At 37.3% G+C, this 15,589-nt stretch overlaps 1 protein-coding gene across 5 annotated transcripts in view; it reads left to right on the top strand.

Annotated features, from left to right (window-relative positions):
* Window positions 1-15,589, top strand: part of GMEB1 (glucocorticoid modulatory element binding protein 1) — a 29,324-nt gene that overhangs the window by 2,165 nt on the left and 11,570 nt on the right. Inside the window, exons 1-6 of one of the 5 annotated variants that reach the window (XM_063105167.1) lie at window positions 3,791-3,880; window positions 4,505-4,662; window positions 10,553-10,665; window positions 11,379-11,503; window positions 12,725-12,828; window positions 15,138-15,295. In XM_063105167.1, the coding sequence (XP_062961237.1) occupies window positions 4,535-4,662; window positions 10,553-10,665; window positions 11,379-11,503; window positions 12,725-12,828; window positions 15,138-15,295 (628 nt within the window). In that variant the 5' untranslated portion in view covers window positions 3,791-3,880; window positions 4,505-4,534. Of the gene's footprint in view, window positions 1-3,790; window positions 3,881-4,504; window positions 4,663-10,552; window positions 10,666-11,378; window positions 11,504-12,724; window positions 12,829-15,137; window positions 15,296-15,589 lie in introns of those variants that run through there. The other 4 variants (XM_063105168.1, XM_063105165.1, XM_063105169.1 and 1 more) reach the window with 4 other exon arrangements.

The following is a 15,589-nucleotide window of genomic DNA, read 5'->3' on the forward strand; positions in this document are numbered from 1 at the left end:
GGTTTTCAGCATACACAAAAATTAACTTAATCCAAAGTAAGTCAGATGTCATCTCTTTAGTTTTCTGATAGCTTATGTGAGCAGTCATATGATTACTTTCTTTTTTTTTTTTTTTTTTTTTTTAAGATGACTGGTATGGGGATCTTAACCCTTGACTTGGTGTTGTCAGCACCATGCTCTCCCAAGTGAGCTAACTGGCCATCCCTATATAGGGATCCGAACCTGTGGCCTTGGTGTTATCGGTACCACACTCTCCCAAGTGAGCCATGGGCCGGCCCTCATATGCTTACTTTCAAGATGTCTTTTTTGTCTTTGAAAATAACTACAAAATAATTTGATACATTTCTTTATGTGTGTTTATTTAGAATTATAGAGAATATTTGTGATTCCACAGTGAATATACTCTAAGGCTCCTTCCATGAAATACCCAAAGGATCAACTCACTCATCTTGCCTCAGGAGTTTTTGTTGCTATAAACAAGAGCTAGTTTTCAGTTTATACTCAGCTCAAAGAGGTGAACTTGCATTTAGCCAGTGTAGTTTGTAGCGGTGGTATCAGGTTACTTGTTAGGAATATGGTATTTAGGGTAATGAGAGATATTCAACGCAAACTTGCTTCCCTAAAGAATGCTAGAATTGCCATGTTCAGTCAGACCTGTGTCTCTGACTGACATTGAGAGACATATTGTGGATGATTATAATTATCTCTGATAAACGCTCAGAAGTCTAGAGGAGTATCCAGAATATTCCTCTTGGGTTCCAAGGTATGGGAGGGGTAAGGAGTAAAATATGAGTTTCTGGTAAGGAAGGTATTAATCAAGAAGTTAGTCAACCTCTTATTCAGAATGTTTTAGAGGAGATTCGGCCTTGAGTAGAATGTTGAATTAGAAGCATCCTTCTAATTCTGCTTCTTTTGGGGGCTGGCTGGTATGGGGATCCCAACCTTTGGTCCTGGTGTTATCACATTGCACTCTAACCAACTGAGCTAACTGGCCAGCATAATTCTGCTTCTGCAATCATTCTGTAACCCATTAATTTACCTGAGCTATTACTTTTAAAAAATTTAAATCACCTTTTTGGAATAATAAATTCCATAAGTTTGCTACATGCTAAAGTATTACATCTTAAAATTAACTAAATATGTAATAGTAACAGAAAAGTGTTTGACAATTATTGAGTATCCAGTAGAGGTTAGCTATGATTATTTTATTTAATTCACTCTACTTTTTTTTTTTTTGGCGGCTGGTGGGTATGGGGATCCGAACCCTTCACCTTGGTGTTACAACAACATGCTCTAACCTGGTTCAAGTTTTGAAGATATCTATTGGTTCAATTATTCTAGGATTTGATGGTATTTGTATGCTTCATCAAAGCCCTTTTTGGCCTTTTCTAGACTCAAGGGTCCTAATTATTTTGGTTCTACTGATGGCAGCCAGCTGAACCAGTCATCAATTCTCTCTCTCTTTTTTACCCCCCTAGTTTTAAACCTTTAACTTGCAGAAGTTCAGATTGTGTACTGTGATATCTTGCAATTACTTTTTTCCTTTAATATATGACAGTGACATGCATCTCTTTCCCTTCTCTAGCTCCTTAAGACAGGTATTGTCCCTCTTCACATCCAAGGAGCCTAAGTCCATGCCTCACATACAGTAGAGACTCAGTAAATATTTGTTGAACTGGCCACAATGATGGGCCATAAACTATGTAGCTTAACCTAGCTGCCTAAGCAAATTTTTATCCCCTAGGTTAGGAAAGTAGAAAGTTCCAGATGTCTTTTAGGATAAGGTGAGTCATTCATTGAACAAAAACTTATTGCATACCTGCTATGTGCCGGATTTCTTTAGAAAGGTTCAAGTAAGGTTTGTAGATAGAAGTCTGTAGATATTGGAAAGCCATTTATTACACTCCTATGTCTGGGGCACTGTGCTAGGCACGGGGGAACTGCCAAATAAGAAAATCAATTCTTGCTTTCCCAGAATGTACAGTCTGAGGGGGAGAGGCCGACAAAGTGAGGTGATTGTTGTGACAGGTCCTGCAGGCCCTGAGGGAGCAAGAACACAAGCTCAAACTTAGTCAAGGAAGTCGCAGAAGGCCTCCCCATGGAAGTGATGTCTGAAATAAGTCACAGAAGTTAGCAGGGACTAGCCAGAAAGGAAGGGAAAGAGAATTCCAGGTAGATGAAACAAGAGTGATTGCTCAAGTGAGGAAATATGGCATGTTTAAGAAGTTGGAAAAAATTTAATGACAGGAGCATACAATGTGAGAACAACTGTAGGCAAGGGACAAATTTGGAGGATTTTGTAAGCCATGGTAACGTGTTTGCAATTTATTCTAATAGCAGGGAGAATCCACTGAAGGATTTTAATTTTTAAAAATTTTTTTGGCAGTTGGCCAGTGAGGGGATCTGAACCCTTGAACTTGGTGTTATAGCACCATGCTCTAACCAACTGAGCTAACAGGCCACTGAAGGATTTTTAAGTGGGGGAAATGGCCTATGGCCTTTAGTAGGATCACTTTGGCTGCTCTGTGGGGAATGAATTGGAGGAGAGCAAAACCAGATATTAGGATACTAATGAGAAGCAGCTGGAAAAATCCAGATAACAGTGTGTGATTGCCCAGAATATGGTGGTGGCAGGACAAATGGAGAACAGGGGGATGATTAAAAGATATATATAAGTGGTAGAATGGATAAGATTTGATGATTGATTGGATTTAGGGGAAGTAGAGTCAAATATAACTCCTTAGTTTCTGGCTTGATAAAATGGGTAGAGGGTAGCATTATTTACTGAGATATGAAACATGAGAGGGAAGATGAGTTCAGTTTAATGGGCCTACAAGACATTGTAGAGGCTGTTGGATATAGGAGGTGTAGGATTTAGGAAAAAGTTTGAATGTGAGAATCATAAAGGACAGAAGTAGAAGTCAGATAATGAGGAATTTTAACTAGACCATATATAAACAAAAATTGATTGAACTAACATATATCAGTGCCTAACGTGAGCAGGGCTGAGGGGGGTACAAAGATTTTTACATAAGACAGAGCACCTGTCCTTACAGAAAGTGCAGCACAGGGCTGGCTTGGTTATCTCAGTTGGTTAGAACATAGCCTTATAACACCAGGGTCACGGGTTTGGATACCCATACTGGCTAGCCACCACCACACACACACAAAAAATACAGGGCACAGTATGTAAACACTAGACAGGAGCTACAAACCAAGTGTTGGGGGAATTGCAGAAAAGAAAATGGTTTGATGGTGGCTTCATAGAGGAGTGGGCTTTGAACTGGGCCTTGAAGGGAAAAGGAGATGAGGGAGAAAGGTGTTTCAGGCTTAGGGAATAACAAAGTCACAGAAATGTGAAAATACATTATTATATGTTCAGAGTATAGTGGGTGGTAGATATGGCTGTAGCTTAAAATTCTTGGAGTATAATAGTTGCAGATAATATTGGAAAAGTATTTTGGGACCAGTGAGAGAGACTTTGAGTGCCATGCTTAGGTATGTGTATTATAGGCAAACAAGTGCTGTGGCAGAGTTGAGATGTGAATTAAGTCTTCTGACTACCAGTGACATATTCAGACTTGCATTCATTGTGTGCCTACTCTGGTCAGGCACGATCCTAGTCATCTTAACATACTCACATATTTAAATAAATACATTGCTCTTACCTGTACTCACTTATGTGATTGTCTCCTTTCTTTTCAACTGTGAAGACTAACAGCTTTGGAATATCACGGGGCCCTCTGAGTTTTCAAGATTGGGACAATGCTTTGAGTTACTTTGGAGTCAAGGAGCACTTGGTGTTGGAAACTGGCTTCCTCAGTAGCTCTGCAAGGGAGATGTCAGGCGAGATCATCTCTATTCAGTCAGAGGCAAAGAGGTATTAAGTTTCTAGAAGTTGTACAATTGAATTCAGCATTTATTAAACAATTACTACACATGCAACTCATCTTCCCCTTCCCATGCAGCTCAGTTCAGTTAGTCAGGAGATACTTATTAAGTATTTACAAAGGACGGAGCACTTGATGAGGCTGGTTTCACAAAAAATAGGTATCGTTCCTACTTTCCAGAAGCTTACTGTTTGGGGTGGAACTAGTGTTGCACTGTAAACCAGTTCTCCAGAAAAGTGCCCTGATTTGTAGTGCTTGTCAATTTCTGTGGTGTATATACTCCTAGCATCACTGATTTTAAGCTACCAACTTGATGTCAGTAGATTCAGAGTTGAGAAGAGATGTGTACTGTCAGTTCTCAGGAGCTGGTAGAGCTGGCTCCAGCACACCACTGAATGAGTCACACATGCTAAGAAAACCTACAATAGCAAATGAGTACCAAGGCATTTCTGGAAAGATCAGAGCCTATATCAGCCCCTTCTCACAGTTCCCATCCTTTTCAGAGGACCGAGATCTCCAGGGTACTCTTGGTAGTCATTATCTTGGCATTCCTTTCCTATGGTCATCATCTTTTCAAACAAGATGAAGTTACTGGTGCTTCTTGTTCCTGACAGCAGCTTCAGCTATCTGACTTCATGTGAAAGATGGCTAATGCAGAAGTGAGTGTCCCAATGGGGGATGTGGTTGTGGTACCCACTGAAGGAAATGAAGGGGAGAACCCTGAAGACACTAAAACCCAAGTGATCTTGCAGCTACAGCCTGTGCAACAAGGGTAAGTGGCTAGAAATTTGGCTATTCTGAAAACTTTTGGAAGGTTTAAAGGGAAGGGAAATTATAATTTTATGGTTGCTTAGCACAATGGAACATTTAACATCAATCAGAGGCAGCTAAGTTTTCATCTCTATAATAATATATTGTATTGTGTGTTATATATTTGTCATTTTAATACTTACTACAAGTAATCTGCTTTCCTGATGCTGAGGAAAGAAAAATTATTACACGTTATCTGTTTCCTCATATCTTTCTCTCGTCTCCACTGTGAGCTACTTGAGGGTAAGTTACATGGCTCCCTTATCTTATTTATCTACACTATTTACAGGCCCTCAGTATATGTTTACCAAAAGAATCAGATATCAGGCAAGACAACTACAGAAGTATTCCTACTGGACCCTCATGGATGGGCAAATTATCAAGCTTAGTTTCCAAAAAAATGTATGAGAAATCTTCAAAAAGTTCATGGAAGGATTAATATTATTTTTCCATTCTATTTTTCCATGAACTTTTTGAAGTACTCTCGTATATCAACCACCTACTATAACACAATGTATTATGAAGGTGTTGGAAGAAATATAGCACATGGTTGCCGCCATCGTGGGGCTTGCAGTCTAGTTGTAAAAACCAAAAATACATATATGAATATAAAGAGATCACTCATGTGGCAACATCTAAGAAGTGCTGAGTGGCATGGTTAGGAAGTGCTTTGGAGTTCAGAGAATCACTATGAATTTGAAAGAAGAGGTAAGATTTTATAAGGGTTCTTGAAGGATAAATAAGAATTAGTTCTATCTTGGGGAGTGTATAAAAGATTCTTCATAGGATTAGCAGTGTTCCTGGGCAAACACATAATCCAATCCCAATGTAAGTAATGTACCTTGTCTTAAACATTTCTGGAGAAAAAGAGTTAACCTCTCTTGGTAATTTTTAAAACTTTTTAGTATAGAAAATTTCAAATATATACACAAATAAAGAAAACACTATAATGAACCCCTGTGTAAGCTTCAATGGTTATCAACACATGACCAGAGGGGAAAAAAAAGAAAAAAAAAAAAAAAAACACATGACCAGTTTTATTTCATATTTATGTCCACCTGAATTTTTTTGAAGCAAATCCCAGACATTATGTATCTCGAAAAGATAAGACCATTTTCTTTTTAGTTTTATAAATGTAACCAGATGTTTGCTGACATTTCTGAATAATGTTAAGCATGAAAAAAATATTGAAAGATCTATAGGGAAAGTTGATAAAGGTGACATAAAGTCAATAGAGTGATTTAAATTTTTGTTGGCACCAACAGATTATACATGCTTATTCAAATTCACTTGTTTGTCAGATCCCCATACTGGCCAGCTGCCAAAAAACTGAAACGAAACTCAAATTCACTTGTTTGGAAATTTCATTTATTACACACACTTGCAGTTGTTACCTTTTGGCACCTGAGGAAGAACGAAAGGGTAGGTTCTTTAGTTCTTGGCAGGTTCCTTTTCTCATGGAGTCATCATTTCTTCTGTTTTTCCTAAAGTACTCCAGTTGTCACTTGTTCTATCCCTAGTAGAGGCAGAAAAAATTTCTGTGTTATTGCAGACTAGGTTTTTTTGAAGATTTGCTTGTATTTATTTTTCTTTTGTCTATCTATTTTCTTTCTTTCTTTCTTTTTTTTTTTTTTTGGTCTCTTTTACTTTTTAAATTTAATTTAATTTTATTTTTGGCAGCTGGCTGGTACAGGGATCTAAACCCTTGACCTTGGTATTACAAGGCAGCACTCTAACCAACTGAACTATTATGTTTTAATGATAAAAATAAACTTTTCTGGAAAACTTTTGTTGCTTTATTACATATAGGCATCTTCGTACAACATGTATTGATTCCCCAAGCCACCATTTACTCTGAGTTTAGTACCTGATCTAGTGAATAAGCATTTTGAGATACTACATTTTGACATGCCTGCCAGTTGATGCCCCATCAATTTCTCTAGTTGTACTATCTAATTATTTGAATATTTTATTTTATTTTAGCCTCATTTTATAAAAATGAGTGAGGGAACACAAACATTGATACCGGTGATAAGAAGTACAGGTCTCGTGAATTTAATATACTTGAGACAAAGTTGGAAATCATCAGGTGCCAGTGTTCAGCCTCGGTCACGCTTAACCTGATTGGCTGTGGCTTCAAATTGGAAGGAAAGAAACAATCATGGAACAAGTATAAAATGCTGAGAATATATTGGTGAAGATTGTATCCAAAAGGCAAGATACTAAAGTATTTATTAATATCTAAATGTTTAATAAATATTTTTAGATTTCAATATATAGACCTTCCATTGTATGTCTTTTTAGCTTTTACATATATGACATTTTATGTAAAATTTAAATTCAGGTATTTATTATGTACATGTTTGTAGGAATATACTATGTAGCAAAAGTAGACTACCTGGTAACAGTCCCCCCATACGTATCTGTAGAACTCGACACATTGTGCAAGGTGATAACTTTCAAACTAACAGTAGGTTGGCTTTAAAATATATCTGCTTTTTTTTTTTTTTTTTTTTTCTTAAAGATGACCGGCAAGGGGATCTTAACCCTTGACTTAGTATTGTCAGCACCACACTCTCCCAAGTGAGCTAACTGGCCATCCCTATTTAGGGATCCGAACCTGTGGCCTTGGTGTTATCAGCACCACACACTCCCAAGTGAGCCACGGGCCGGCCCGAAATATGTCCACTATTTAATGTAATGTTAACGTTTAGCATTTTGCTCACATAGATCCTAGGGTATCTAGAAGGCTTTTAATAATTTTGAGAGGGTATTTAATTAATTAATTAATTAATTAATTAATTAATTAATTAATTAATTATTTTTCTGGCTGGTAACGGGAGCGCAGCCCTCGGCACGGTGTTGTCCACACCACACTCAGCCAGTGAGTGCACCAGCCATCCCTATATAGGATCTGAACCCGCGGCCTTGGTGCTCCCAGTGCCGCATTCTCCCAAGTGAGCCAGGGGCCGGTTCTTGAGAGGTTTTTTAAAACAGAAGCCTTGTTCAACATATGCTTTCTTTAAAAATATAATGGTTATTAACTTCTCAAATAAAATGTCTTTTATAACACACTCAAAAAATACTCAAAGAGTGAAGGTACTAGGATTCCATCACCATTCTTTTTTTTTTTTTTTTTTGGCAGCTGGCTGGTATAGGGATCTAACCCTGGGGTTATCAGCACCATGCTCTAACCAACTGAGCTAACCGGCCAGCCCTCCAAACACTATTCTTGACTTTCCAGTTCACTTTAGATTTATGATAGCATTTTAAATATAATACACTCAGGGTTTTAATATTACATAAGTTTACTCAGTGTGCTGACTGATTTTATTATTCTTCTGTAGAGGAAATTCAGTCCAAATGTAGTACAGTAGTTCAATTTGAGGAGTAGAGGCCCTACTTTTCTTTTCATGCTCATATCCCTCCCTAGTAGAAAGTTTGAGATCTTAAGAAGATATATTAATACTTTCAGATCAGTAGAATAACCTTTAGTTTATATAATAATCATCTCATTTTTTGATAATCTTTAGTTCTTAATCTGACATTTATTAATCAAAATATCTTTCCTTAACATTCTGGATAAAAAGAACTATATGTGGATTTTCAGTTTTCAGAGAATTAGAATACAATAATATAGACTTTAAAGCTCTAGTAAACATAATTTCACCTTTCTTTGATGATTTATAAGGCATGCCAGTATCTAACAATGCTTCAACACTATGATTTGACTATGACTGTAGTAGCTATAGAGAATTAGGCTAAATTCATCACTATCCTGAGTTACTTTAGATACTTTTTCCCTGATAAAATCTGGTCTACTCATAAAAATATAGACTAAGTTCTCTACTTCCTACCCCAAAGTACAATTTCTTGGTGTTGAAATTACATATAAGTGAGAATTTATTCTTTTTTTTTTTTTAAGGCTATTCAAGTGAAGCAGTGGGAGTGGAAAAGGAACACAGGAATCTAACTGGTTGTGATCAATGAGATTTTTTTTTTTAAGTGATTTTATTCTAAGAAATTTAGAATGAGTTTACTAATCTTACTTGAAGCAATGGTTTCTCATGTTTATCACAGTCCTCATTCATTTAACAGCTATTTATTGGGTGCCTTGACATGTTTCAGTCAGTAAACTACATGTCAAGCATACAAAATTGAACAAGTGAATAAGACAATCTCTGCTCTCAGGGACCTCTCAGACTATGCCCAAGGGGAGAGATTCAGATAAGTATATCTGACAAAAGCCCAAAGTACAGTTGGGTCACAAAGGAGAAAGTGGATGATTATACTGGAGTGATTGGGATGGAAGGAAAAGCATCGTAGAGGCTACTTATTAAAAGAGAAATAGATGGAGAAGGATGTTCTGGGAAGAGGGAGAAGTAAGTGCAAAGATAGAAGGTGTAAAAAAATGATGGCAATTTTGGGAACCACAAATAGCTTGCTATGACTGGGGCTTGAATTGTAGGGTGGGGGATGGGGAGAGTTGAAAGCAGGGGCCAGATCATGGAGGGGCTTAAATATCATATTAAGGATTTGGCAGTTTATTTTAATAATGAGGAGAGAGAGGGTTCTTGAAGGGTTTTAAGGAGGGAGTTAAATGATCACTGTAGTGGGAGTGTAGGGAGTATGAAAGATCATTTAGATGAAAGGAGATGAATCCAAACAAGAGATAAGGCCTGAATTAAGGCAGTAGCTGTGGAGATACAGACAGGGAGGCTGGCTGGTGTTAAAGAGATGCATCTGGTAGGATTTGGTGACTGACTATATAGGAGTTGAAGAGGAGGAAAAGGAAAAAATCTAGTATGATTCTCAGGTTTCTCTCTTGGGTTAGATTTCTGTCTACAGTGTGCTGGATGATGCCATTAACAAGGATGGAGAGTGTAGGAAGAAGAGTAGTTTGGAGTGGGGGAGAAGAAAACTTAGTGGCTATTTTCTTTTTCTTTTTTCTTTCATTTTGCTGTTTTTGTTGGTTATTTTAGACATAATGAATTCAACAAAGTCGTATGGGACATCCAAATATATTTATTCATTTAGCAGTTAGCTGTGTCCTGGTGTGAAATTCAGAAGGGAGGTTTGTGCTAGAGGTGTCACCGTGGAGGTAGATAGTTATTGATTCAAAGGAGATTGCTCAGGCAGTGCTTTCAAATAACAAGGTGCAATAATTAACACATTAGAGTTATAGAAATTAAACAAAGGATGACAGTGTATCTTGTTAGGTTATCTGTGCCCATAAGTGTAGAGACATTTTAGAGTGATCTGCATTATATAACCTTCCCTAAGTCATACCTAAGTTACTTTTAGTTATTCTGGGTATAGTTTCTCTCTTACTTTTTTCCCACTAGGCTTTTCTTATGTTGGTAGTTTGGGAATGATGCTTTAAAAAATACTAGAGTGCTAAAAAATGCTAAAATGTCTATATTCCAACAAAAGGGACATCAACTTCTATGGTTAATATGGTCTTCCTTGTCTTGAACTGTATGCCTTTATTACTTTTTAGTCTTATCAGGATAATTCTATTATATGATTTAATTTTGTACTTAAAGCAATACTGTCATAAGCACTTAAAGTTATGAAGGGAAGAGTCTGGTGTAATATAAGTAGCAAGTGGTGGTGTAAATACAGTAGCAAGAGTTACTTTCCTTTGAGATGAAGAAAGTTGTCTTTGAATTATTTCCATGGTACTAGCTGGTAAGCAGTCCTTACCAGCTTGGAGTTTAAATAAGGTGAAGAACTAGTCAAAGCACTAATGTAGAGTTGTAAAGTATATTTATTTTATTCCTTTTGAGATAGATTAAAACAAATTTCTTAATCTCATGCTGTGAATATTAATTTTTTCATGATTTATGTAGTTTGTTTATCGATGGACACTTTTACAACAGGATTTATGAAGCTGGGTCGGAGAACAACACAGCAGTTGTAGCAGTAGAAACTCACACGATACATAAAATTGAAGAAGGGATTGGTAAGTCAGATTCATTATTCTGGCCACCTTTGACCTTAGCTTCCTTGGATGAGACTTTTTGCTTTCCGTGCCTTCTGTTTTTCCCCCATCCCAGTGTGCCCTACCAATACTGCAGCCATCAGTTTGATGGTGGCACATCTAGAGACACCACTAAGATGCTAGGGCTGTCAGTTGGTTGCTTAACATCGATTTGCTAGGGTAGCTGAAAGGATTTTTCATCTATAAAAATCCCACAAAGAAATTGGAGCCTCAAGGTTGATTCCTGTCAATAGGGAAGTTTCTGACAATGACTGTTGAGGTTTTGAGTGGAAGGCAGTCAATGGAAAAAACTGAAAAGAAAATTTGAAATTAAGTCTGAATCCTACTTTTTGAATCCCACTTTTTCATTTCTTAGCTGTATGTCCTTAGGAAAGTCATTTTATCTTTCTGAGGCCCATATACTTATATATAAAACATAGGAAACAATCACTGCTTGACAGGATTATTGTAAGAACTAAATAAAATTAAATATGTGAAAGTATCCAGTACAGGGTATGGCACATAGTGGGAGCTTGGTAAAAAATAGCTCTTATGCCAAACTTATTCCAGAGGATTCCTAAACAATGCCAGCAAGAATGAACTGTTAGCCCCTCAGAGGAACCAAGAGACTAGAAATTTTGAATTTAAACTTTGGGGAAGAGTTGTAACAACTGATATTTTTTTTCCATTTTCAGATGCAAGTACTATAGAAGCAAACGAGGATATGGAAATTGCTTACCCCATAACTTGTGGGGAGAGCAAAGCCATCCTCCTCTGGAAGAAGTTTGTGTGTCCAGGAATAAACGTGAAGTGTGTCAAGGTAATTGCCTTCTCCTTGCTGTCGTCTGTTTTGGGACTGCTTGTTTTCAAAGGGTATGGTTTCAGCGCCTCTCTCTTTCACCATATCAATGTTTTTGATTTTTTGGCCATTGGCTTAATGAGTCACAGTAGAAAAAATAAAGACTTTGGAGTGAAATTGACCTGGATTTAAGTCCCACTTGAATACAAATCCTTTGAGAGTAGGCAACATGTCTGTTTTGTTCACTAGTGTATACCCAGCACATAGAATGATTCTTGGTGTGTAGTAGGTGATGAGTAAATATTTGTTCAATGAATGAATGAATGATGGGATATCCCACATTCATTATTAAGAATGTGTGACTAGTTGGGTGACCTTGAGCAAGTTACTTTGATATTTCAGAGCCTCATATATTAAAATAGGAATAATTAAATAGATATACTGTAAGGCTGCTAGATTAAATGAAATAATATATGTAAAATGCCTTGCACTGGTTGTATTGTGGTAGTTTATTATTGATAAAAATAATCTTTTTTTTTTTTTTTTTTTTAAGATGACTGGTAAGGGGATCTTAATCCTTGTCTTGGTGTTGTCAGCACCACGCTCTCCCAAGTGAGCTAACCGGCCATCCCTATATAGGGATCCGAACCCGTGGCGTTGGTGTTATCAGTTCCACACTCTCCCAAGTGAGCCATGGGCTGGCCCTGACAAAAATAGTCTTAATGAGAGCAAAATGTAGAAATGGTTGCTTGTTCTTTCTCCATTGGTAGCCACCACTGTACCCATAGATGGTAGTCACCATAGTGACTATCATGGTATATTAACAAGGATTACAGAGTTTTGAGGCTGTGTAGTACTACTGGTTTCTACCATACTTGTTCTTTCTACCACATCCTGAATCTTGTCATTAGGGATGGATAGATTAGTTTATTTGACAGTCTTTGCAACACTAGACCCAACCACCTGATTGACAGCATAAATGGATTTTAGATGCCAGTCAATATATGTGTCTCTGATTCTCCTCGTGTGTTCTGTAGCTTTGTACCAGGAAAGAGCACTGTGCTCAAGGAAGGATCATCTTCTCTGGCACAGTAGGACAGGAGGTTGGATAATACAAGGCTGTGACTTAAGATATTGTCTGGGTAATTTTTGTCCATAACAAGTGGAGTTATTTTATTCTTTTCCCTCTTGGCCTGCCTAAGTTGACATTGGCCTATTTTGGACTTTTTCTTTTTACTTTAGTTCAATGATCAGTTGATCAGCCCTAAGCATTTTGTTCATCTGGCTGGCAAGTCCACTCTAAAGGACTGGAAGAGAGCCATTCGTCTGGGTGGAATCATGCTCAGGTAAACTCTAATGTCAAGCACATACTTTTCAACAAACTTTGGGGCAATTAATCATGGTAGAACCCAGTCTTTTCTCTTTAATTTGACATTTTTAATTCTGTCTGAAGAATTGGTTTGCGCAATCCATGCATTATTTGACCTTCATCAACTTATTCCTAAAATCCCTGGGAAAGAAGGAAATTGAATTAAATTAACTCTTTCCAGCATCTAGGGCAAATTTTTTTGATGTCAGGATGTTGGGTAGGGTCCTCTCTGGGCAGAGAAGCTTAGGAGTAGAAGACAGTCCTGCTTAAGATTACCAAGCAGTGGCAGGGCTAAGCCTGGTGCTAAGGAAGCATAACAACGGTGGAGAGGTGTAGGCTAACTGAGAAATCCTGGGATAATCTATTAAAGTAGAAGGGTGCTGTTGATAAATAACAATTATGCATAATGAAAGCAATCCTTGCCATCCCTGTACCACAGAAATAAACTTCAGAATGTGTAATATACACTATCCCCACCCTTTTTTTACAGCAAGGTTACCATTGTAGTAATTTCCTTAAGAAGATTAACATTGATTGGTATTCCTTGAGCACTCACCTACTGATAGAAAATTTTAAAATGCGGTGGAGAATTAAAAGTTCCCCACAGAATATGTATCAAGATCCTTAAAAACATCTTACCTTTTGTCTTTTTAATTCTTTTTAAGGAATCTGTCCTAAGAGAAATCTATAATACTTATAGAAATTCAAGCATAAAGATGCTTATTGCAAAATTAATTAATTAATTAATTAATTTGGTGGCTGGCCAGTATGGGGATCCAAACCCTTGACCTTCGTATTATAACACCACACTCTAACCAACAGAGCTAACTGGCCAGCCTTGCAACATTATTTATTGTGAAAATTACAGTCTGCTTTAATGTATAGTCAGAAGACTTATAAAGTAAATTATGGTTTGTCTAAATATATATGAGTATATACCGTGGGATATTTTGCAATCGTTAAAATATATCTGAAGAGTTTTCACATGGAAAAATGCTTATGATGTAAAGAATGCTTATGATGTAATATAAAGAAAGAAAACAAATAAAATTGATTAGACAGTAACTTGAGCTGTGTTAAAACACACACATATGTAAGTAAAATTTAATGGAAGAAAATATGCTATTATCTTTGTGTTGTAGGATTTTCTTTAAAAGGAAAGTTTTCTTTATAATTTTCTGGGTTTTTTGGGGGGGGCAGCTGGCAAGCAGGGGGATCTGAACCCTCGACTTTGGTGTTAGAACACTATGCTCTAACCAACTGAGCTAACTGGCCAGCCCAGTTTTCTGTATTTTCCACTGAAAATGTTAAATATTTTCTTCAGATATTATCTTTATAGTTGGAGATACATAAACATTACTTTAAAAAATATTTGTTTCAGATGATTTATATGTGGAAATCAGTAGTTGAATGAAATTGGGGAAGAGTACCTTTAACTTTCATTTTTGTTGTTCTTGGCCTATTTTATTTACCCAGAAAGACAAGCACATGCCAATTTTCCTCAAATGCAAAAAGGCATTTAGAATACCTAAAAAATCTTTAGTGAAAGCCAAGTGACATTATAACATAGAATTTACTATAATTAAAATACTTCATGGTTTTGCTCATGGCTTATAACAACGTCTTATGTTACAAGGACGTTTTCCAGGGGCTGGTCAGTTAGCTCAGTTGGTTAAAGCACGGTGTTATAATGCCAAAGTCAACGATTCAGATCCCCATGCCAGCCACCAAAAAAAAGAGGACATTTTCCAGAGGGAGTTTAGTATAATCAGCTTTGCTCTGTACTTCTAGGAGAGTTGTTACCAATATTTTTTAAAAGAAAAGAAATCTGCTGAAGCTTTATGTCTCTAAAAGCGTCAACAGATCTTGCTGGTCCAGGAATACATCGAATCTCATCACAAAATTCTAATTCCCCTGTGGCGTTTCTCAGTTGTGCCAGGATATGAACTAATCTTTTCCCCTTTCAGATTTGGTTTCAATGAGATTCTATGGGGAAGCTTAGCTATTGTCAGGAGTATATACCTGAAGCTTAGTGATAACGGGAAATAGAAGAGAGTATTCATAATGAGTAAGCTAGGGAGGGAAGAGGAGTCCTTGTAAATGTGGGTAGGACCAATGAAAATTTTATAACCACAATTAGAATTTTTGTAACCTAATAACTTCTAATACTATTAGGTTTCACTAATCTACACAGTAGATTCAGCCATGTCCCTATTTGTCCCTGACGCCAGTTGCCTCTAGATGAAGTATAGGCTGAACTGGTACTTTTTATCTCCCTTTGCACAGGAAAATGATGGACTCCGGACAGATTGATTTTTACCAACATGACAAAGTTTGCTCCAATACCTGCAGAAGCACCAAATTTGATCTTCTGATCAGCAGTGCACGAGCTCCAGTGCCAGGACAACAGACAAGTGTGGTGCAGACACCCACTTCGGCCGATGGTAGGGGGTAGGAAACCACCTGAAAACCCACTGTGTTTTTCAGCAGCCCTTTTCCCTCATTTCTCTCCTGGTATTTCTTAATTTCAATTCTTGTGAGCATTGATGTGCCTTGTAAGGTATGGTAAACTTGAGTGGGATTCCATGCTTTGGAAACAGGTTTGCTTGTTTTCTCCCAAATGATTCCTATTGGCTGCCAGACCTCCTTCCTTGGTCCTTTCTTACAGTGCATGGTAAGCATTAGAAAGGTGGTTCAGTCATTATGATGCTTATTCGGTGGTTTCACTTTGGAGCCAC

Source organism: Cynocephalus volans, chromosome 8 (genome assembly GCF_027409185.1).
Source record: "Cynocephalus volans isolate mCynVol1 chromosome 8, mCynVol1.pri, whole genome shotgun sequence".
NCBI classification, from domain to species: domain Eukaryota; kingdom Metazoa; phylum Chordata; class Mammalia; order Dermoptera; family Cynocephalidae; genus Cynocephalus; species Cynocephalus volans.